Source organism: Leucopleurus acutus, assembly GCF_964270905.1.
Source record: "Leucopleurus acutus genome assembly, chromosome: 1".
Lineage (NCBI taxonomy): Eukaryota > Metazoa > Chordata > Mammalia > Artiodactyla > Delphinidae > Leucopleurus > Leucopleurus acutus.
The window spans coordinates 128,129,548-128,154,809 of record NC_139142.1 but is presented as its reverse complement, the minus strand read 5'-3'; the positions used below and the strand labels follow the sequence as shown (position 1 = coordinate 128,154,809).

Genomic DNA, 25,262 nt, shown 5'->3' with positions numbered 1-25,262 from the left:
CTCTAAGTCCAACCATGATGCTGCAAATGGCATTAATTCATTTTTAATGGCTTAGTAATATTCCTTTGTATATAGGTACCACATCTTCTTTATCCATTCCTCTATTGATGGACACATAGGTTGCTTCCATGTCTTGGCTACTGTAAACATTGCTGCAATGAACATCCGGGTGCATGTATCCTTTTTGGACCATGTTTTTCTCTGGATATATGCCCAGGAGTGGAACTGCAGGATCATATGGTAGCTCTTTTTTCAGTTTTTTAAGGAACCTCCATACTCTTCTCCATCGTGGCTGTACCAATTTAAATTCCTACCAACAGTGTAGGAGGGTTCCCTTCTCTCCACATCCTCTCCAGCATTTGTTGCTTGTGGATTTTTTGATGATAGCCATTTTGACTGGTGTGAGGTGATACCTCATTATAGTTTTGGTTTGCATTTCTCTAGTAATTGGTGATGTTGAGCATCTTTTCATGTGTTTATGGGCCATCTGTATGTCTTCTTCGGAGGAATGTCTGTTTAGGCCTTCTGCCCATTTTTTGTTTGGGTTGTTTGTTTTGATATTAAGCCACATGAGCTGTTTGTAAATTTTGGAGACTAATCCCTTGTCAGTTACATCATTTGTAAATATTTTCTCCCATTCTGTGTGTTGTCTCTTTGTCTTGTTTATGGTTTCCTTTGCTGTGCAAAAAGCTTTTAAGTTTAATTAGGTCCCATTTGTTTATTTTTGTTTTTATTTTCATTACTCTAGGAGGTGAGTCAAAAAAGATCTTGCTGTGATGAAGAATAGTTTTCAATTTTGATGAAGTTCAATTTATCAATTTTTGTTAAAGGTTCATGCATACGTTTTGTCCTATCTTAGAAATCTTTGCCTACCCCAAGATCACATATGCCTTTCTCCTATGTTTTTGTCCAGAACTTGTATAGTTTTAGTTTTTGATTTAGATAAAATCTATTTCAAGTTGATTTATGTATGGCATACATTAAAGGGGTGAGGTACATTTTTTTTTCTGTATGGATATCTAGTTTTTCCAGTATAATTTGCTGAAAACACTATCTTTTCCCCATTTATTATCTTAGCACCCTTGTTTAAAAAAAATCAACTTACCCTATATATGTAAGTCTGTTCTGCTCCATTGATCTGTATGTCTATATTTTCACTAATACCATAGTCTTTATTTCACCCCTTTGCATTTCCATGTAAGTTTTTAAATCAGCCTACCAATACCAATATCTACCAAAAAATGCTGCTGGAATTTTGAATGATTTATGTTGAATATATAGATAAATTTGGGGAGAACTGACATTAACAAACAATATCAAATCTTCCAAACTATAATTCGAGTATCTCTTCATTTAGTAGGCCTTCTTTAAAACCTCTCAGCAATGTGTTTTAATTTTCAGTGTATAAGTCTTAAACAATTTTTGTTAAATTTATCCCTAAGTATTTAATATTTTTGATGCTATTGTAAATGGTATTTAAAATGTTTAATTTTTGATTGTTCACTGCTGCTACATAGAAACATAATTGATTTTTGTATGGAGCCCTTATATCTTGTGACATTGCTAAATATACTTATTAATTCTACTAGCTTTTTTGGAGATGCCGCAAGGTTTTTGATGTACACTATCATGTCTTCTGGAAACAAAGGCAGCATTATATCTTCCTTACCAACCTAAATGCCTCCCCTCCCCCATTGCCTTATTGCATTGGCTAATATCTCCAACCGAATGTTGAATAGGAGTTGTGAGGGCAGACATTCTTGCATAGTACCCAATTTTAGGGGAAAAGCATTCAGTCTTTCACCATGAAGTGTGATGTCAGCTGTGAGTTTTTCATTTATACCCTTTATGAGACTGAGGAAGTTCCCTGCTCTTCCTAATATGCTAAGAGTTTTTATTGCAAATGGGTGTTGAATTTTGTCAAATGCTTTTTCTGTATATAGATTTTCCCCTTCATTCTGCTAATATGCTGAATTACATTGACTGATATTAAAATGTTAAATCAACTTTGCATACCAGGGAAAATTCATACTTGGTTATGGAGTTTGTATATGTGTGTGTGTGGGGGGGGCTGGATTTCATTTACTGCAGTTTTGTTAAGGATTTTTGTTTGTTTCAAAACTGCTTTGTTGAAAGATAATTCATATACCACACAGTTCACCCAGTTATTTGGTTTGGATTGACATGTACACACTACTATATTTAAAATGAATAACCAACAAGGGCCTACTATTTTAAAAAAAAGGAGAGGGGACAAGAGAATGATATAGATGATATGAGATTGGCCATGTGTTGATAATTCTTGAAGCTAATTGATGGATTCATGGGGCTTTATTACACTATTTCTTCTACTTTTATGTATGTTTGAAATTTTCTATAATAAAAAAGTTTTTTAAAATAATAAAATCTAAAAAGTGTACAACTCAATGATTTTAATACATTTACAGATATGTACAGTGATCACTACAGTTTTCACCTCAGAAAGAAACCCTGGGGCTTCCCTGGTGGCGCAATGGTTAAGAATCCACCTGCCAATGCAGGGAACACGGGTTCGAGCCCTGGACTGAGAAGATCCCACATGCTATGGAGCAACTAAGCCCTTGTGCAACAACTACTGAGCCTGCGTTCTAGAGCCCGCAAGCCACAACTACTGAGCCCACGTGCCACAACTACTGAAGCCCGTGCGCCTAGAGCCTATGCTTTGCAACAAGAGAAGCCACTGCAATGAGAAGCATGCACACCACAACAAAGAGTAGCCCCCGCTCACCACAACCAGAGAAAGCCTGCATGCAGCAACGAAAACCCAACGCAGCCAAAAATAAATAAATAAATTTATATTAAAAAGAAAAGAAACTCTGTACTTTTTTTTTTTTAATTATTTTTATTTTTGGTCTTCATTGCTGCACACAGGATTTCTTTACTTGCGGTGAGCAGGCTTCTTGTTGCAGTCATTTCTCTTGTTGCAGAGAACAAGAGAAACGGGCTCTAGGTGCACGACTTTAGTAGTTGTGGCATGCAGGCTCAGTAGTTGTGGCTCGCCGACTTTAGAGAGCAGGCTCAGTAGTTGTGGCCCACAGGCTTAGTTGCTCCACAGCATGTGGGATCTTCCCGGACCAGGGCTCAAACCCGTGTCCCCTGCATTGGCAGGCAGATTCTTAACCACTGCGCCACCAGGGAAGTACCTGTACTCTTTTTAAATTGTCACCTCACTCACTTCCCTCCCCTGACTCTAATCCTACGCACCCACTAATTTACCTTCTGTCTATAGTTTTGGCAATTCTGGACATTTTATGTAAATGAAATCATATATTATCTTTTGTGACTGGCTTTTTTCACTTAGCATAATGTTTTTAAGGTTCATCCCTGTTGTGGCGTGTATCAATACTTCATTCATTTTTATGCCTGAAAAATGTTACCTGTATGGTTATTTCACACATTGTTCATTCATTCAGAGTTGGCTGATGGACATTTGTTTTCTTTTTTTTTAACTTTTTATTTGGTATTGGAGTATAGTTGATTAACAATGTTGTGATAGTTTCAGGTGTACAGCAGTGTGATTCACTTATACATGTATCTGATGCACATTTGGTTTGTTTTCATCTTTTAGCTATTGTGAATAATGCTATTATGAACATTCCTGAACATGTTTTATGTGGGCATATGTTTCCGTTTCTCTTGGGTATACACCTAGTAGTGGAATTGCTGGGCCATATGGTAGCTCTATGTTGAGGAACTGTCGTGCTGTTTTCCAAATTGGCTGCACAATTTTGTATTCCCATGAACAGTATATGCAAGTTCTGATTTTTCCTTTTTCTTACAATATTTACTCTCTTTTTATTCTAGCCAATCTAGTGGGTGTGAAATGGTATCTGTTGTGGTTTTGGTTTGTATTCCTCTGACGAGTTATAAAGCCGAGCGTCTTTTCCAGTGCTTATAGGCTATTTGTACATCTTCCTTGGAGAAATGTCTCTTCAGACCTTTTGTTCATTTTTTATTGTTATTTGCCTTTTTTTATTGAGTTGTAAGAATTCTTTATATATTCTAGGTAGAAGTCCTTTATCAGATATATGATTTGTAAATATTTCCTCCCATGCTGTGGTGGTTCAGTTTATTAGGGTATCCTTTGAAAAACGAAAGTGTTAAATTTTGATGAAGTACAATCTACATTTTCTTGATGCTTGTGCTTTTGGTGTCATTTCTATGGATTCATTGCCAAACCAGAAGTCATGAAGACTTACCAGTATGTTTTCTCCTAAGAGTTTTACAGTTTTAGCTCTTACATGTAGGTGTATGATCAATTTGGGGTTAATTTTTTTTTTTTTTTTTTTTTTTTTTACGGTACGTGGGCCTGTCACTGTTGTGGCCTCTCCCATTGCGAAGCACAGGCTCCGGACGCACAGGCTCAGCGGCCATGGCTCACGGGCCCAGCCGCTCTGCGGCACGTGGGATCTTCCCGGACCGGGGCACGAACCCGTGTCCCCTGCATCGGCAGGCGGACTCCCAACCACTGCACCACCAGGGAAGCCCTGGGGTTACTTTTTTTATATGGTATGAGGTAAGGGTCAAATTTCATTTTTTTGCATGTGTATCATCAGTTGTTTCAGCACCATTTTTCAAAAAGATAATCCTTTCCCCGTTGAATAGTCTTGGCACCTTGTCAAATTCAGCTGACCATAGACATATGGTTCTATTTCTGAACTCTAAATTCTATTTCATTGATCAATATGTCTATCCTTATGACAGTAACATATTTATTTTTGTTGCTTTGTAGCAAGGTTTGAAATCAGACAGTTTGAGTCTTCATTCTTTGTGGTGGTTATTGTTGCTGTTAAAGATTTTTGTATTGTTTCCATGAGGAATATTAGCCTGTAGTTCTCTTTTCTTATAATGCTTATGAAGGTATTACTGGCCTCATAAATGTAATAGAGAAATGTTCCCTCCTTTGCCTTTTTCTGAAGGAGTTTGTGTAAGATTGGTGTTATTTTGTTCTTAAATGTTTGATAGAATTTACCAGTGATGACATTTGGGCATGGACTTTTCTTTTGAGGAGGTATTAAACGTATAGACTCAATTTTCTAAATAGACATAAGGCTACTAAGATTTTCTATTTCATCTTGAAACTGATTTTGGTAACTTGTGTCTTTCAAGGAATTTATCCATTTTATGTAAGTGATCACACTTATTGGCAGAAAATTATTAATACATTCCCTATTGTCCTTTTAATGGCTGTAGGATTTCTAGTGATGTCTCCTCTTTCATTCTTGGCATTTGTGTCTTTTCTCTTTTTCTCTAGGTCAGCCTGGCTAAAGTAATTTACAATTTTTTCTACCCTCAAAGAACCAGATTTTTGTTTCATTATTTTCTTTATCATTTGTCTATTTTCTATCCATTTTTTCCTTCTCTTATCATTCATTATTTCTGTCTGCTTACTTGGGTTCGATTTGCTCTTTCTCTCCTCTTAAGGTAGAAGCTTAGATCATTTTTTATAGCCCGTTTTCTAATTGTTTATAACATTTAAAGATTCTTTTGATGGTGGGATACAATGATACTTGGGATAGATGAAAGGCAAAACTCTGTTACTTACAGCGCTGAACAAGAAAAAGCTACCATGCAGTACCATGAGAGATTGCACCCAGGGACAGGGTAACAACAAATTAGAGCTGTAGGGGGCATCCTATGTATGGTAAATGAGGTGTGGTCAGTTAGGTTTCATGACTCTTCTGTGGATTGGCTAATTTGAATGATTTAACTAGGGGCATAGGGACTGTCTTACTTGTCTGGTACCTTGTCCCACGGCAGTTAGGTTGGGTGCATAGTGGCCTGGAGTGTGAGAGCCCAGTAAGGGAAGTGGTTGGGTGTGGATTTAGCCACTCAAGAAGGGAAACTGACTTGCCACTAGCCAGGGGCTTAAAATTGATGAAGATAGTGTTTTTAACTTCTCGATATATATTTTAAAGAAATGAAGTCTGAATCTTGAGGAGATATCTGCACTCCTATGTTTATTGTAGCCTGGAAACAACCTAAATGTTCACTGATGGGTGAATGGATAAAGAAGATGTGTGTATGTGTGTGTGTGTGTGTATACACATATATACAATAAAATATTATTCAGCCTTATAAAAGGATATCCTGCCATTTGGTACAACATGGATGAGCCTGAAAGACATTATGCTAAGTGAAATAAGTCAGACACTTAAAGACAAATACTGCATGATCTTACTTATATATGGAATCTAAAATAGTCAATTTCATAGAAGCAGAGAATATGACAGTTGCCAGGGACAGAAGGAAGGAGAAAATAGGGAAATGTTGGTCAAACGGGACAAAGTTTCAGTTATACACGATGAATGAGTTCTGAAGGTCTCATGTACAGCATGGTGACTATAGTTAACAATACTGTATTGTGTACTTGAAATTTCCTGAGAGAGATGTTAAGTGTTTTCACTACAAAGGAAGGAAAAGAAAAGAAAAATGGTAGCTATGTGAGGTGACGGATATGTTAATTAGTTGGTTGTGGTGATCATTTCACAATATCAGAACATCAAGCTGTACACCTTACGTATGTACAGTTCCTATCTGTCAATTATACCTCAATAAAAAATATCTTAAGATAGCATTTTAAAAATATTACAATTGACCCCTAATGTCTTATCATCAGTTTCGAGTTCAGTTATTTGGGGCATTTGAGTGGCCTGAATAGTAGAGGAGAATTTTAGAGAGTAGAGCATAAGTTGCCCTGAATGGCATAGAAAATATTTTATTATGAGAGTGAAAAGGAAGAAGACAGAAGTACAAGGAGTCCTAATGGGCTGGCCATAACTAAGTTCCCCATTTACATGGCCGTGAAAACAGATCTGAAATTTCTGAGGTCTCTAACAATATTAGAGACCTCTAATTGTTAGAGGTCTCTAACAATATCTTGGAGTTGTCAGGTATGTTAAAAGTCTAAGTTATATTTTTCATGACAATATCTTAGTGTGTTTGGGTCATGGTGGTAGGTTCTGCAGTTATATTGTTGGAGAGAATGAACTGAGAGTTCAATAAGGTATATATAAATGTCAGTAGTATTTGTAACCAAGGGGCAAGGGTAGTGTGGTAGCCATGGTCAGACATGCAAGGTGAGAAGTGGCAAGCCAGAGGGGGGAGTAGGAGAATGCAGTGGGGAGTGGGCTCATATGAGGTAGTTGCCTCCTGGGGAAAGCAATCATTTTCATTAATTTTTAGAATGACACAGATCGTAGTGCTATTTGGGAAACAGGGTTTCCCATTAGACATGGGAGTATAAAGCTATATATTTTGGCAGAGAGCAAGGAGTATACTAGGATCATGGGCCACATAAACAGCAAGCATAATAGGACCCCTCATAGCAAAAGAGGAGAAGCAATAAGTGACCTGTGTCTAATTTGTCAGTGGCTTAGGAGAGGCCATCCATGGGCGTAGCTTGGGCAGTGGTCTCAGCGTTTGGTGCGCAGATCTTGGACAGGAGAGATGGTGTCTGAGGCGATGTCATCTAGTGGTGAACTCCTGGACCACAGCAGTGGCATCTGGGGTGTGGGACTGGTGCGTCCTTCGTAAGTGGATACCCACTCAGATTGATAGGGCTCACGTTTTTCTGACTTTATGGTATAAGGAGAATAAGCCGCTTGTGGAATTTGAAGGCAATGTTGGGCCTGGGAGCTTTACTTGCAAGCTTAAGTCAAGAAGCTTTGTGGGTACACAGCTAGCAAAAGGGATGCTGGCATCCATGGTACTGCCATAATTGGGCCAAAGTACCAGAACCCAGTTGGCACATTTAAACTCCCATATAGGGCTGGCCAAATCTAAAAACTCCCAACAGTCCTAGGTTTTCCCCCGATGGGGGATGAAGGGAATTCTGCAACAAATAGGTTTTAAACCTTATGGCCTGATTTAGGTGCATGTTATTAACGGTCAAGTTGTTTATTTAAATATCCACGGCTGAGGTAGTTAGAGATCTAGAATTAAACTGCAGGCAGGTCCTCCAACTAAGCCAATTATTATGGGCCTTTTGCTTTATGAGTTGGTTTGATTGTTGGCAGGCAAGCTGGCAGGACCTTTGGGCTGCAGAGCTTGCATTATTCACACTTGATGGTATGCAGGCCTCAACATTTGCTATGTTTGGTTGAAACAGTGACTTGCTTGGAGGGTTTGGGCCTCCAGACTGCAAACCAACAAAAGCACACAGACCAAAAGTAACAAAACAAATAGCCAATGGAATGGTGCACAGCTGCACTTGGCAGGCTTCTGTTGCCTGATACTGATTTTGATTTCATCATTATGGGATATGGTGATTTTATTATTCTCTCTGAATGTAATTTTCATTCACTAAGTGGGATTTTCTATTTCCCTTCTTGGTAGTCCACACTGTCTATGGAGATGACCCTCGACAACTCATTTTTATTTCCTTGAGGGGATTGGAGTGAGAGCTCAGAAGAATTACCCACCCCTTTATTATCTGGATATTGAAGAAGATTTCAGGTAGTGGAAGTTCGAGCTCAAAAGGGTCTCCTATCCGATGGGCAGGTGCCTAGCCTGACAGATAATCCACAGTTAATGGGTCCAAAAGGACTATGCATCCTTGATCTAGCTTCCGACCCTTACGCGGTGGGGGGCAGGATTGAAAATCCATAAAGATACAGGGAGACATTATTAAAAGGGCCTCATATATAATGAGTCTTCATATACATAGAGGAAAGACAAAGCCTCTAAAGATAGGAACAAGCATTGGAAAGTTGTTTTAAGTTGCTATAAGGTGTAAGTTACCCAAGGAGACTTAAGAGAGATTAAGGCCTGGGGCAAGATAGAGACCCATTTAGGCATCTATTTGCAGACTAGAGTAAAATTACGTTATTTGAAGAGACCATTATGTCTCTCATTAAACTGGCTGTCCCTCCCTTTTCCCCTCCCTTCTTCCCTCCTCCTCTCCTTTCCTTCCTTCCTTTGACACTGCATATACTGGGGGGAGGTCCTTTATTCTGCTCATATTGTTTTCCTCCAGAGAGCCTTAAATCAGTATTGTTAGGGTTAGGGACCTCTCTCATGGCAATGGTTGTCTGGTTTAAGGACGCTTGGCTTAAGTTAGGTTTAAACTAATCCCTTTGCTGTGCTGCAGAAATACCATGGTATTTTTGAAAGATGGAAACTACTGTGCTTCAGATCTGCCTTTTGCTTCATTGGGGAAGCCACAGCTTTCACTTTGTATCTCTGCCTGATGACTCATAGTGCCAACCTTTTAGGTGGTTATGGGAAAAGGAAGGGAAGGGGCATGGTCTACTCCTAGGTGGCTGTCTTTCCAAAGGATCTGGGTTGGGACTTAGCACCAAAGGAATCTCTCTCCTTGGTACAACGCAGTGAGCCCTTTGTTCAAAGTATCAGTCCCTTGGCATGTGTTATGTGGTGACAGCTACTAAGGCGCCAGCCAATGTCTAGGGGTCTTGCGTTATTGGATAACTTTAACAAGTATTCTGGGTGGGAAGGTGCAAAGATGAGATATTCCTCCCCCTCTCCTCTCCTGATTGCTTAAGATTTTCTATTTATCACTGGTTTTTAGCAATTTGATTATGATGTGTGTTGGTGTGTGTATTTCCTATTTGTGATTTGTTGAGCTTTGTGGCTCTGTAACTTTTTTAAAAAATCAAATAAGAAAACTTTGGCCATCATTTTTGTTTTTTCTACACTCTGTACTGTTATTCTAAGACTTCATTTACATGTATTTTCTAAGAGGATGTTGCTTCAAGGGTCACTGAACTTGTTTATTTTTTTATTCATTTAATCTTCTTGCTTTTGTTTACCAGTCTTTTCATCTGCAATGTCTAATCCACTGTTAATCTTATCCTGTGAAAATTTTATTTCACGTATTTTTTTAAATCTCTAAATGCTTTATTTGGTTTTTTAAGAATATTTTTGATTTCTCTCTTCATTATGTTCATGTTTGCCTTTAAATACATAAATATACAATAGTATTTTAGGTCCTTGTCTGCTAATTTAAAATCTCTTACAATCCCTTTCATTTGAGGTTTCTTCCTGGTTAGGGATCACATTTTCTTGGTTTCTGGCAAGTCTAATAATTTTTGACTGGATGCTGAATATTATGAATGCTGTATTGTTGAATGTATGGATTTTGTTGTCTTCCTTCAAGGAATATAAGGCATTTAAGTTATTTGTTCATCAGTTTGATAAATATGAGCTTTGTTTTCAGGATCTGTTCATTCAAGGGGTAGTTTAATCATAATACTGTGGGGTGCTTTCTTTGTGGTCAACAATGTATGCCCTAGTTGATCACTCAGAACTCTCTGCTTTGGCTGGTTGAAGCTTGAACTTATTGCCCTGCATACCTCTGGGAACTGTTCAGTTTAAAACTATCTTTTTTTTTTTAACCCAACCTAATGAGTTTCAGTTTTTTACTCAGCCTAATGTCTATTTAGGTCTTCTGCCCATTTTTTGATTGGGTTGTTTGTTTTTTTGATATTGAGCTGCATGAGCTGCTTGTATATTTTGGAGATTAATCCTTTGTCAGTTGCTTCATTTGCAAGTATTTCCTCCCATTCTGAGGGTTGTCTTTTCAATCTTGTTTGTGGTTTCTTTTGCTGTGAAAAAGTGTTTAAGTTTAATTAGGGCCCAATTGTTTATTTTTGTTAATATATCATTATTAGTGTATAGAAACACAACAGATTTCTGTATATTAATCTTGTATCCTGCTACCTTGCTGAAATTATTTATTCTAATAGTTTTTGTGTGGAGACTTCAGGGTTTTCTATATAAAGTATCATGTCATCTGCAAATAGTAATGGTTTTACTTCTTCCCTTCCAATTTGGATACTTTTCATTTCTTTTTATTGTCTTATTTTTGTAGCTAGGACTTCCAATACTATGTTGAATAGAAGTGGTGACAGTGGGCATCCTTGTCTTGTTCCTGAATTTAGTAGGAAGGCTTTCAGCTTTTCACTGTTGAGTATTATGTTGGCTGTGGGTTTGTTGTAAGTGGCCTTTATTATGTTGAGATATGTTCACTCTATACACACTTTGGTGAGAGTTTTTGATCATAAATGGATGTTGAATTTTGTCAAATGCTTTGTCAAATTTTGTCAAATGCTATTGAGACGATCATGCAGATTTGTCTTTTTGTTAATGTGGTGTTAACATTAATGTCAATGAACATATGTTGATTGATTTACGTATCTTGAACCATTCTTGCGACCCTGGAATGAATCCAACTTGATCATGGTGTATTATCCTTTTTATGTATTGTTGGATTTGGTTTGCTAATATTTCATTGAGAATTTTTGCAACTATATTCATGACAGATATTGGCCTGTAATTTCTTTTGTGGTGTCTTTGTCTGGTTTTGTTATCAGAGTAATGGTGGCCTTGCAGAATGAATTTGGTAGTGTTTCCTCCTCTTCAGTTTTTTGGAATTGTCTGAGAACGACAGGTGTAAGTTCTTCTTTATATGTTTGGTAGAATTCCCCAGGAAAGCCATCTGGTCCTAGACTTTTGTTTGCAGGGAGTTTTAAAATTACAGATTCTATTTTTTTTTAATTATTATTATTTTTTTTGGCTGCATGAGGGCTTTCTCTAGTTGCAGCGTGAGGGGGCTACTCTGTTGCAGTGCACAGGCTTCTCATCACGGTGGCTTCTCTTGTTGCGGAGCACGGGCTCTAGGCATGCGGGCTTCAGTAGTTGTGGCATGCGGGCTCAGTAGTTGTGGCATGCGGGCTCAGTAGTTGTGGTGCACGGGCTTAGTTGCTCTGTGGCATGTGGGATCTTCCCGGACCAGGGCTCAAACCTGTGTCCCCCTGCACTGGCAGGTCAATTCTTAACCACTGTGCCACCAGGGAAGTCCTCGTTTCAGCTTTATAGACACACATAGGGTCAAAGTGAAAGGATGGATGATGATATTTCAAGCAAATTGAAATGAAAAGACGCAGGTTTAGTCATAGTTATATCAGACAAAAGAAGACTGCAAGTCATAAAGAGTAAGAAAAGACAAAGAAAGTAATTAAATAATGATAAAGGGTCAATACATTAAGGAGATACAACAACTGTAAATATACACACTCCCAACACCCTAGCACCGAACTATATTAAGCAATTAATAATAGATTTAAGGGAGAAATAGACAACAATACAATAATTGTTAGGGACTTCAAAACCCCACTATCAGCAAGGGATACATTTTCCAGACAGAAAACCCACAAGGAAACATTGGAATTGAACCACATGTTAGAACAAATGAGCTTAATAGACAGAACATTCCACCAAACAGGAGCAGAATACATTCTTCTCAAGTGCACATGAAACATTCTCCAGGAGAGGTCACATGATTAGCCACAAATCTTAGTAAATTTAAGGAGTTTGAAATCATACCAACTATCTTCTCTGAACACAATGGTAAAAAAAAATAGAAATCAACAATAAGAGGAAAGTGAGAAGATGTACAAATATGTAGAAACTAAACAACACACTTCATTTGATCAAAGAAGAAAAAGAAGAAAGAGGGAAAGAAAGAGGGAAGAAGAAGTTAAAATTTATCTCAAATCAAATATTGTGGAATGCAGCAAAAGCAGTTCTGAGAGGAAAGTTTATAGCAATAAACACATTTGTTAAGAAATTAAATCTCAAATAATATAACTTTACACCTCAAGGAACTAGAAAAAGAACAAATTAAGCTCAAAGTCAGCAGAAGGAAGGAAATAGTAAGGGTCAGAGGAGACATAAATGAAATAGAGACCATAAAAACAATAGAAAAATCAACAAAACTAAGAGCTGGGTCTTTGAAAAGGTAAACAAGATTGATGAACATTTAGTTAGGCTAAGAAGAAAAGAGATGACTCAAATAAAATTAGAAATGAAATGGTGAGAAATTGAAAATGTTTCTCTTAAGGTCAGGAATAAGGCAAGGATGCCCAGTCTCACCACACCTATTAAATATAGCTCTGGAAGTCCTAGCTAGAGCAATTAGTCAAGATAAAGAAATAAAAGGCATCCAAATCAGAAAGAAAGAAGTGAAACTGTCATTATTTGCTGATGATATGATCCTATATATAGAAAGTCCCAAAGAATTGGTCAAAAAAACTTGGAATTAGTCAACAATTTCAGTAAAGTGGCAGGATACAAAATCAACAGACAGTGTAGCATTGGTGGTACAGTGGTGAGCATAGCTGCCTTCCAAAATCAACATACGAAATCACTGAAGTATCTGAAAAAGAAATGAAACCATCCCATTCACATAGCATCAAAAATAATAAAATACTGAGGAATAAATTTAAGTAAATGAAAGATCTGTATAATGAAAACTACAAAACTTTACTGAAAGAAATTGAATACACAAACAAATGGCATGATATCCCATACTTATGGATTGGAAGAATTAATATTGTTAAAATGGACATACTACCCAAAGCCATTCAGAGATTCAATGCATTACCCATCAATATGCTAAAGACATTCTTCACAGAAATAGACGAAACAATCCTAAATTTGTGTTGAACCATACAAGACCCTGAATAGTCAAAGCAATCCAGAGACAAAAGAACAAAGCTGGACGTATTACACTTCCAGATTTCAAACTATACTACAAAGCCAAAATAATCAAAACAGTATGGTACTGGCACAAAAATAGACACGTCGACCAATGGAACAGAATAGAGAGTCCAGAGTTAATCCCCAACATATACAATCAACTAATATTCAAGAAGGGAGCCAAGAATACTCAAAGGGAAAGGACAGTCTCTTCCGCAAATGGTGCTGGGAAAACTGGAAAAATGCATGCAGAAAAATGAAACTGGACCCCTATATTTCAGGCCACTCAGAAAAATTCACTCAACATGAATTTTTTGAATTTTTAAAACGTGATACCATAAAACTCCTAGAAGAAAACATGTGGAAGAATCTCATCGATATTGATCTTGGCAATAATTTTGGGGGTATGATGCCAAAGCACAAACAAAAAGAGAAAAAAAATCAACAAATGGGACTATATCAAACTCAAAAGCTGCATAGCAAAAGAAACAATTAACAAAATGAAAAGACAATGTAAATAATGGGAGAAAATTTTTGCAAACCATGTATTGGATAAGGGGTTAATATCCAATATATACAAATAACTTGGTCACTCAGCAACAAAAAGCCCAAACAATCCAAATAAAAAATGGGCTGAACTAGACATTTATCAAAGAGGACATCAAAATGGCCAACAGACACATGAAGAGGTGTTCAACATCACTAATCATCAGGGAAGTGCAAATCAAAACCACAATGAGATATCATCACACACCTGTTAGAATGGCTATCACCAACAAGATAAGAGACAACAGGTGCTTGTAAGGATGTGATGTAAAGGGTACCCTTATACATGGGAATGTAAACTGGTCCAACCAATATGGAAAACAATATGGAGGTTCCTAAAAAATTAAGAATAGATCTACCATAGGATCCAGCAATTCTATTTTTGGGTATATACCCCCCCCAAAAATGAAAACAGGATTCAGACGAAATATATGTACTCCCATGTTTATCGTGGCTTTATTCACAACAGCCAAGATATGGAAATGGCCCAAATACCCATCAACCGATAAATGGATAAAAAAGGTATGTACACATTAACAACAGAATATAACTCAGCCATGAGAAAGGAAGATATTCTCTCATTTGCAATAACATGGATGGACCTTGAGCAAATTATGCTGAGATAAGTCAGACAGAGAAAGATAAGAACTGTACAATATCACTTACATGTGGAATGTAAAAAAGTTAAAACTGTGAAAGACAGTAAAATGGTGGTTACTAGGGGACGGTGATGGGTGGGGAATAAGAGTGATGGTGCTTAATGGTATAGACTTGTAACAAGTAGTAAATAAGCCATAGAGATCTAATGCACAGTGTAATAAATATAGACAATAATATTGCACTATAATTATGTAATATAAGCATATTATGAGCAATCAGCAATCATATTAAATATATAAATGTATCAAAGTAACATGCTGTGTACCTTAAACTTACACAGTGTTACACATCAAATTTATTCAATTAAAAAGAAAAAGAAAAATTAACCTGAAATGGATCATAGACCTAACTGTAAGGACTAAAACAATGACACATCTAGAAGAGGAGCAAATCTTTAGTGATCCCAGGCTTAAAATTTTGATTGGATACCAGAAATGTAGATGAAAAATATCAGAAATATAAGAAGTGGTTTAAAAAGGAAGGAGGTCATTGGAACATATTAGGTATGCAAATTTGTGAATGCTTCCATAATTGTGAAGTAAAGAGAATGGACTATAGAGTATTAGACAGGTTCAGTTTTAAATTTCAAGTTGCCACTAGCACTGACTTTTTGTAAGTTGCTTAATCTTTCAAGTTTCTGTTTCCTTAACTGTGATAGTATCAATCTCTTAAAATTTTTGTGAGGATTAAGTAAGGATAAGAATATAAACAGCTCAATGTCTGATACATGATAATATTCCAATAAATAGGGAGTACTGCTGATATAATACCTATTAGTAACCAGTTAGTTCCATATTTTAAGGACTAGGACATTCAGTGGAATGCCAGGGTTCAGAGGCTACTATATTTTATTTAAAGTATCACCACTTCTTTATAGTGATTTATTTAGTAAAGTTGGCAGCCCAAAGAAAAGTCCTCAAAAGGATGAAGAATCCTTTAAATGCTATCACCTTTTGCCTGAGTTGATTGAAGGGTAGCAGAATATGCCACCCCAAAATATGCCTCTTTGCAATAAGAATTATTTGGAGAAATAGCAGATACAGAAGCTCTGAAAACAAAGTTGCTTCTTTGTAATGGAAATTTATACTTATAAAGGAAATCTTCCTTTACCAGAAAGAGGAGGACTAAATCACAAGAGAATCTAATCAATGGAGAAGGCACCAATTTAAAGACTTTAATGTGCATAACAAACCTTACTCTCCACACACTTTCTTTTGTCTTTAACTGAAATGGTATTTAAGCCAGAATTCTAAGCTACCTCTGTGAGTTACTAATTTTTCCCTATCTCCCATGTAAACATATTATAAATTTGTTTTTCTCTTATTAATCTGTCTTCTGTACAAGGCCCCAGCCAAGAACTTAGAAGGGTAGTAGAAGGAAAATTATTCTTTACTCCCCTACATGACCCTGACATCGTTGAAGGTGCTGACTTCAGCCTGGCTGACTTTCTTGGTCCTATGCTCTTGACTTCTACTGCACTTAATTTTAAAATTTAATGCCATAGCTTTAAAGATAGATCATTGACTGTCCAAATATGGTCCTTCCTATTAAGTCTAACTTCCTGAATCTTCCTTGATAAATGAGTAAACTAATGAATCTCCAGGGAGAACATGTCACGATTTCCAAAGTCTTATCTGGAATTTATGATTATATTATTTTATGTATTCTGAAGTTTTGTTTGTTCCATGTTTTTCACTCTGGGCCCTTCTGAGTCCAGGTTGATCTCAGTTCTTATGGTAGGATCAGCATTATAATTGGGAGAGAATCAAAAAATGTTTACTTTTATAAGGATTAAGGGGCCTTCCTAATTTAAAGAGGTGTTTTTTCACGTTTAAAGTTCTTGGCTGGTAAGAAAAAAGTTATCCCTAGTCTGTTATCCACAATCTGCTATAATTTATTGGGTGTTTATTATGTATTTGACAATTTAAGTACATTAATCTTTATAACAATTTTAAGAGAGAGAAATTATTCTGTTTTACAGTTGAGAAAAGAGGCTGTGCAGAATTAACTGGCTTTAAGACTAGTGAGTACAAAGGAGGCTAATAGGCCTGATTTTGAAGATTTCTGCAGGGTTTGAAACAGATGTGTCTTAAAAAGTCAAGAGTCAGAATTTGAACACAGACCTGACCTAGATTTATCTGTCCCCTTCCAGATATATTTGTGAGCACAGTCTCTGGAGTCAGATTGCTTGGCTTCAGATCTCAGCTCCAACAAACTAATAGGTATGTACTTAATAGGATAATATAAAGTGAGGAAAGAGACCCTGTAAAAAGGGTATGAGATGGGGAAAGAACAAGGCTGCTTACTTTAGTTTTGTTGCGGCTGCTGTTCCCCAAGCAGCCTAGGAGGATACAGGATGATACCCACAGAAAATCAGGGGAGTCAGGGGGTAGGGGAAAACAGATTAAGGATTTTGGTTCCTTCTATCTATATAACTTTTATGCTAAAGGGGAAAACTGATTAAATAACTCAACTTACTTATTTAAAGGACAGGCAAGCAATATAACTTACCACATAATATAGGTATTTAAAAAAATTCCTCTAAGTAGATATTAGGTTCATTTAAAGTGCCAATGATCATGTAATATTGCCAAGAAAATCAAGATGAATAAAACATGATCCTTGTTCTTAAAAGGCTCATAGTCTACCTTAAGTGCTATAAATGAGGAGAAGTCGTCAAAACACTGTGTGGAATGATTAATTCTGCCTAGAAGGCTGGGGAGTCTAAGAAAGCTTTCCCAGGGACTTCCCTGGTGGTCCAGTGGGTAGGACTCTGCACTCCCAGTGCAGGGGGTCCAGGTTCGATCCCTGGTCGTGGAACTAGATCCCACATGCACGCCGCAACTAAGAAGTCCGCATGCTGCAACTAAGACCTGGTGCAGCCTAAATAAATAAATAAATAATTTAAAAAGAAAGAAAGAAAGCTTTCACAGAGAAATGCCAGACATCGGCTGACAAAAACTTTGTTGGACAAAAAAACTGTTGGACAAAAAACTTTATATTAGGATTGGCATGGTGTAAAGAGAAAATATTCCCTCCTCAGTTCTTGCTAACTTAGTCCTCCAAGAGAATAGAAGTATCAGATATAACAAATCTACCACTGGGATCAGGTAGTTAACTATTATATAATTTAGAGTTAATTGTTTCTTTGTTCAGTGTCTCTTGAGGGAAAAGCACTGTCTTTATCAAGAGTTGGTCCAAGTATGATAAGAGTTAATCCTAAGTAAATGTGAATTAATGTCAATTCCCCATTTCCCCACTCTTAACATTTGTAAGAAGTAGCTTAATGAGATTAATATATATAGCAGAAAGACTTTTTGGTCTAAATATCAAAGTTTATTGAAATAAAATATAATCTATAATAAAAAATACTAAGGGTGTTACCACTGGTTACAGATTTAAGTATATTAACAAAAATCCAACATTTTAATCCAAGAATGACGCTATCCTTGTGGTACAATAACAAACATGAAATTAAACGTTGAATAATACTGAATAATTCTTTCAGAAATATTTTATATTTTCCCATCTGTGTTCAATATGCCTTTTTTAGGAGTATCCTCCAAAAGTGAAACTTCTGAAACTTAAGACTTACTTTTTAAAATCAAATGGTTTTAGCATAATTAGCATATCAAACAATAACTTTCTTTCATAGAAATTCAGTTCAACCCTAAGCTGGGTAGATGCTTTTAAGTGTCTTTATTCAAAAAATGTATTTCAATGCTCTTTTCTATCAATCTCTAGGGTTGCTATCATTCTACAACTAGAATTAAAGCTGGTCATAAAGCAAAACAGATGAATTATTTCAGAAGTAGAAAGGGCATTAAGATAGTAAAGAAAAGGAGAAAAAAAAAATAGGCACTCATACACAATCTATATATTTAAACTCTTTGAGAACTCTATTTCAATTGGCCATTCTTGGCCTGGCATAGAGATCTATCATAGCAACCTCCTGACCCAAATAGCTGGGCAATAAAGTGGAAGAAGAAAATTTGTTTCTTCTTGTTGTATTTCAAGATCACTTTCTCTGCAGTCATTATACCATTTCACTTGCTACTCCTCCAAATTTGTGCCACAAGCCAATTATTCTGCACAATTCAAGGAAAAAAGACTCACATGCACTAACTTTAGGAAATGACTTTCAGGGTACCTCTGAAGTTTCACAAGTGAAGATTATCCCTTTTGCTGATTGTTGGGTAGCAATCATACATCAATCTCCGATCATATTGTCCTACTTGTGATATGTGGATGTGTGAAAACAATAGTTGTTATTTTACTGAGAAGATAGCATTTTAACAAAAACTACTGGAAGCTTTTCAAATCCTCATCTTTAAAAATCTGTAAAGCTTTAGGATATCGTCTATACCCTGGAAAAAATGGTTATTTCATACAACCACGATGTAAAAAACAACAAAAACTGACAAAATTGAGAGACATACAGGACAGATTAAATGCCAGTCTTAGTCTTAAAAAACACATTTCATGAGTTAGAACTGCTCTTCAGGGTATTTCAGTTATAATGCTCATTTGGACAGGTCACTGATTTGGGAACTTAAATGGGTATTTCAGTTTACTGAATTCCTATTAAAGTTGTGACTACTAGAGCCAAATAAGCCAGGATCACCTTCAGAAGAATTTTGCTTTGTCCACCCTCTAACCTAGGAGGCACCCCTGCCTCTCAAGATAGGATATTACAGTGAGGATAGATATAAGGTTCGTAAAGTTAATGGTGACAAATTATTAAGTGATTTGAAGGAATTCTTAGAATTAATATCAGATGAAGTAGAGACATTATAGAATACTACTACAACTTTTTGTTCTTTAAATCTACTGTGGTTTAAAGCTTAGATTTTATATGTTTCTGCCATGGTATTTCAACACCTTATCTGGGATAGTACCATGACCGAAAAAATATCTATTATAAGCAGACAAATCTAAATCTCATCCTTTCTCAGCTCAACAGGATAAAGCTAAACTTGAGGCAATAGCTGAAGACTTTTACCCTGTTTTTTGAGTTGAATTTTTTTGAGATCAGAAAAGTGAAATTAGAAACTAGAATCCTTCATGTAAAAATATATATGTGTATCGCAATTTATTGAACTCTAATTTCTAATGGCAGAAACAATGGGATTAAGTAAGACATGCATGAGTTAAAATTTAGACAGATCTTCAAAATCAGTTAAACTTATCAGTTAAACTGCAATTTGTTCCTTAGACTGCATTATCTCTATATTGCAGTATATTTTGTTCAAGAAGCCTTCAATTATAATTTTAGTTTTAAAGTGTCACTAGCGAAGAGTAACCACAATTTTTTTATGTTTTCCCAAGAGCTTTAGAAGTGTTGGACATCAGTCAAAAAGGACACTCAATTACTAGAAGACCTAAGAACTCTGTTTCTGGTTAGTTATTTTACTTTTTTTTTTTGCGGTACGCGGGCCTCTCACTGTTTGGCCTCTCCCGTTAGCGGAGCACAGGCTCCGGACGTGCAGGCTCAGCGGCCATGGCTCACGGGCCCAGCCGCTCCGTGGCATGTGGGATCTTCCCAGACCCGTGTCCCCTGCATCGGCAGGCGGACTCTCAACCACTGTGCCACCAGGGAAGCCCGTTATTTTACTATTTTCGGTCACTTTCTAAAAGAAATTTAATTGTATATTATCAAATAACATTTTACACTTAAAAAACATAAATAATTTAAATAGCCCTAAAAAGGACAGTACTTAAGAGATCTAAATGAATCCCATCCATGCAAAATGTTTACATATATGTATTAGTAACCTGATCCCATTGTACTTTGTTCCATGAAGAGGCAAAGAGAATCTAAATATTTAGAAATATGAAAGATATCAGAAAAAATAGATTTTTAATGCTTTTATACTCCCAAAATACTCTTGGTTTTGATCCTATAGCCCACAGAACACAAAAGCAACTGTAAAATACTACATTTGGGGAAGAGGGAATTCCCTGGCAGGGGGCACGGGTTTGATCCCTGGAGAAGGAACTAAGATCCCACATGCTGTGCAGCGTAGCAAAAGAAAAAAAAAAATGGGGGGAAGAGATGATGCCATGCTCAAAGACAAGATAATTCTACAAACTTTGACAGCATTAAAAAAAAACAAAAAACTGGCTTTAGAAATATTGTCATTGGGGGAAAAAATCTACACATTCAAGAACAAAAGATGTGTGTAATATTTATGATTATTTCAATAATACCCTGTGCTTATACTATGCCCTTTATTCCAAGGTGCAAAGCACTAAAAATGAGCATCCTTTAGATATTTAGAGTAAATTGAGGCATGGTAAATTTGCCGAAGGCAAGATAAAAGCCAGGTTTTTAGACAAAATGATTCAGAATTTCACATTTCCTATACCTTAAAATACAAACTATATGCCATCTTTAATGCCTCCATCTTATTTTATCAAACATTAGTAAATTTATTATTATAGTTTAAGTTGTATGCCCAAATATTCTGTGATAGGTAAAAGCCATAAGCTTTCCATCATGTTTTACAATCAATTTGCTTTTTGCTTTTTTTTAAAAAAAAATTTAAATAAATGAGATTGTTTTAGGACAGTTCTAGAAATTCTTGCCTTGATTTTTCTCCAGCAGAATTTTACAAATATCTGCTTTATATGCCAACATTAATATGATAGTTCTTTCCTTAAATATATATTTTACTTCTAGTCCTCTTTCCTCTCAAGATCTTGCGTCTCTTTGTGAACTGAGTTGGTGATTCATTAAAAACAAAATGTTAAGGTTTTGTGAAAGTACAAAATGGTTAATGTTGGGTTCAGTCAACTAATCTCTGATAGTAACTTGCTTAATTAAGCTAAGATCAAGAAGTATGAGGAAGAATTCAAAACATAAGTAGTCAAATACTAGAAATTTTAGACAAAAAATATATACATATATTCCAAAGACTAATCTTAACCTTAAATCTATGTCTCATTCAACTACTAACTTGACATCTTGAAACATGAAATAAGTTACTTTAACTATGCACATTGAAACAGCATATTATAGGAAGCAGCCAATTCCAATTTTAGCTGCCTTAAACAGCTTGGTGATGATGATTCTTAAATCTGAGACTCCTTTGAAAATCTATTAGAAGTCATGGATCCTTACTTCAGAAACACACACATACACACACACACGATGTATTTTTTAGTGTTGATAACATATTATAAATCACAGCGTTGTTGATTCAATGGGATTAACATGAAGAAAATTTTCATACTGTTAACAAAGACTGGTCACTAACCTTAAGGAAAAGTCTTTGAAGTATGAGACAGTTCAATGACCATATCCATTCATTCATCTGCTTCTTTTGCTAGCTCTGGTTGCAGAAGAGGTGACTGGTTGATGCAAATGTGTCTCTAATCTAGCCTATAAATCTTAAAAACAAAAATGTTTAAGTTCTAATTTCTACTAGCAGTGCACATGTAACAGTTTTCAAGCATTATAAAATACTGTGAAGGAAAGACTTTAATATACCACTATCAAATTCCAGTGCACCTAAACCAACAATGAAATGTCTGAATATGTAATTTGTTGACTTGAGCAAAATAAAGACATAATAGCTCTAAATTCTTTATAACTTTCAAGGATGGGAAACCAGTATCTCTCAAAAGTTTGTTTTTTTTTTTAAATAGAATTGAACATTTAATTTTCCCCCACAGTATTCAAAGTAAACATTTTATCATTATTACTCTTGGTATATCAAACTGAATTCCAGGAATGTAAGAAAGCCTGACTGGGAAATATTACATAGAAAAAGGTTGAATTAACAAACACATTACATTTCTTAGTTATTTCTTATAAGTATACGTTGACATTTACTTATCTGATAGCAGCACTGCTGGTTTTGAGTGAATTTTTTTTTCTTCTAATGGGACTGCAGAATGGCAGTGTTATCTTTGGAACAAATTAAGACAGTAACAATTAACAGAAGAATACCTTCTACACATATATTTTGCAAGGGCAATAAATAGTTAAGTATATAATTATGGGAAAATATGCCTCAAATATGTTTTTTAAAATTTCTAAGGATTTATTGTTTTGCTTCTTAATAAAATATAATGCACTGTCACTACTATCTGTTCTGGGAAAAACAAACACTGAGGTCTGAGTTTCCTCCTTTAACCAACAGAGTGATATCAAGAATAAACTTGGCCTAAAAATCAACTTGTTTGAGCCAATAGAGAATTCTGTAGTACATTTGATTACTTTAGCAATATACACATATTCTGGGTTATTATTAAGAGACTAACCAAATATTTTGTATGAAAGTTTTATACCCCAAACAGGTTCTCTGATGACTTATGCTAGCATATGAAATTTGAAGGAATAACAAATGGTATAACATAAACAGACATGCAATATAGAAGGATGTAAAAGATACAGCTTGACCCTGGATATTTCCCTTAGAATAATTTCTTCCATAAATAAGACTTTACTTTTTACATATAGATTTATCTTATATCTGGTCCTGGATCACGGAGAATGTTAAGGACATAGCTTAAGAAATCAAGACCACATTTTTTGTGTAGTCTTTTGTCACCCCAGACCACAAAAAGCATTCTCCAAGTGGATGCTCAGGTTAGATTAAGATGCTCTTGAACAAACAAATTTACTGAGGCTTAGAATGTAAATCACGTAACTACTTGCAGCAGCAACAGTCTTTTCAAAAATGACTAAAACAAACTTTTAAATATAAAGCATATAAAAAGGACTATTAAGGATAGTTTTCCAAACTATAGAAATACAGGAAAATATGTGTTGCCTCATAATAAAGTTCAATAAATATTCTTTCTGAATCCTAGAAACACTATAAGATGTTATAGGTTTATTTGGTTCTCATAAGTTAGAATAATCTGATTGCTTCTACATAAATTCCTCCAGATTCTTATCCTCAAACAGATTTTTACTAATGTTTTTCCACTAGACTGAGAGAGTATCTAACATCATTTCAAAAATGTGCTTTTTTGTTGGTTTTAATAAGTATACTTAATTTTCTAGAAAATAAACATTTAAAATTTAAGGTTCAAGGTAATTTTAGAAAAAGGTAGACACTGAACTATCTCCTTTTCTATTTCTACATCTCCATATTTACAAGGCCTAGCATCCACATGGTTTCCTCTTTATACTCACTTATCACACTATCAATAAATAGTAACTGTGGTCCAAGTAACCTTTATTAAAGATTTCAAAATTCCTCAAATTTTATAATACTACAAAGTTATTAAGATTTGATTTTGATGAGTATTGGTGTTATGTAATTTTTTTTATTGGAAAAGAAATACAAATCTTTTTTTTTTCTATCTAAATTAAATCCAAGCTCCATTATCAGTTCTCAAGATATATCTAAAATGTACATTCCTAAAGAAACGTAAAGCTGTTCAAGGGCTGAACTAGTCCAATATACAATTGAGGGTTATTTATTCTTGTTATTTGTGTCTTTTCTTTTCTTTTTAAATCTATATTAAACCCCTGGTTTCTCATGGATTAGATCATAATTTAACATTGTAAAAATTAATTTCAGAAATTATTGTGCTAATATTTAGATTTGAGGAAGGAAACAATGAATACTATTCATTGTTAGAATAGAAGATGAAATAGCTTACTAACTGATATGAGTTATGAATGTCACTATGACACAAATTTGCTGTGATTTGCTTATTTGGCTACAAGTGCATTATTTTTCATGAATGACAACACACAGCATTTTCAACTTGTAACATGAAACTCCAGCTCATGAAGAGTGTACTGTGTGACTTGAAAAAGTCTGATTGTAACTAAGTAACAACCTTTCCCCTGAAAAACATGAACAAAATCCATTGGGAAATCAGGCACAGACGGTATTTATCGGTTTTTCTTCCTTTCCTCCTATGGTTTTGTTTCTGAAGACATACAGATGGTTCCAACATGACCCACACTTGTTACAAAATGACACAGCTATTTTTTTCCTTTTCTTTTTCTTTATCTTTTTCTCGAGGTTCCTTTCGTTTACGTTCACTATTCCCAGATTGTCTGCCACTCGATGGAGAGGCTTGTGCTGGCTGGCTTTGCTTTAAGAAAAATAAACAGGAAAAAATTACCACAATTTTTCCAAGATGCTTAAGCATAGTTATCTAGAAAGAAAAACTACAGGAGTGAAATGAATTATTAATGGAAAAAGGCTATTGGTGTATAGACTTGTTATGTGATATGGTATCTGAATAAACTGCCTCTATCATTCAGAATAGATATAATTAATGTATCCATTATTCTAAGTAAATGGAACTTCAAACAATAAATACCATATAGCATTATATTGCCTGAAGACTCAAATTCAAGATAACTTATGTTAAAGTTTAGGAAATGTTAAAGAAAGTGACACCTTTTGGCAAGCTACAATAGTTTTCCAAGATCTCATTAAATACTATAATAAACAGATTTTAAAAGGAGGGAAAAAAACCCCTGAGGACTCAGAGTGTGAAATGTGTATTCTGTGCAATGAGAGAACTTTTTTAGTGAAAAG

The 25,262-nt window shown here is 35.5% G+C and overlaps 1 protein-coding gene across 4 annotated transcripts in view; it reads right to left on the bottom strand.

Annotated features, from left to right (window-relative positions):
* Positions 1 to 25,262, bottom strand: part of MINDY2 (MINDY lysine 48 deubiquitinase 2) — a 98,702-nt gene that overhangs the window by 2,282 nt on the left and 71,158 nt on the right. The window contains exons 9-10 of one of the 4 annotated variants that reach the window (XR_014326496.1): positions 22,583 to 24,810; positions 17,932 to 22,137 (exon numbers count right to left, since the gene is read on the bottom strand). Coding sequence is in view for 1 of the 4 variants with exons in the window: in XM_082847700.1 (XP_082703826.1) it covers positions 24,682 to 24,810 (129 nt within the window). In the remaining 3 variants the exon portion in view is untranslated. Of the gene's footprint in view, positions 1 to 17,931; positions 24,811 to 25,262 lie in introns of those variants that run through there. The other 3 variants (XR_014326497.1, XR_014326495.1, XM_082847700.1) reach the window with 3 other exon arrangements.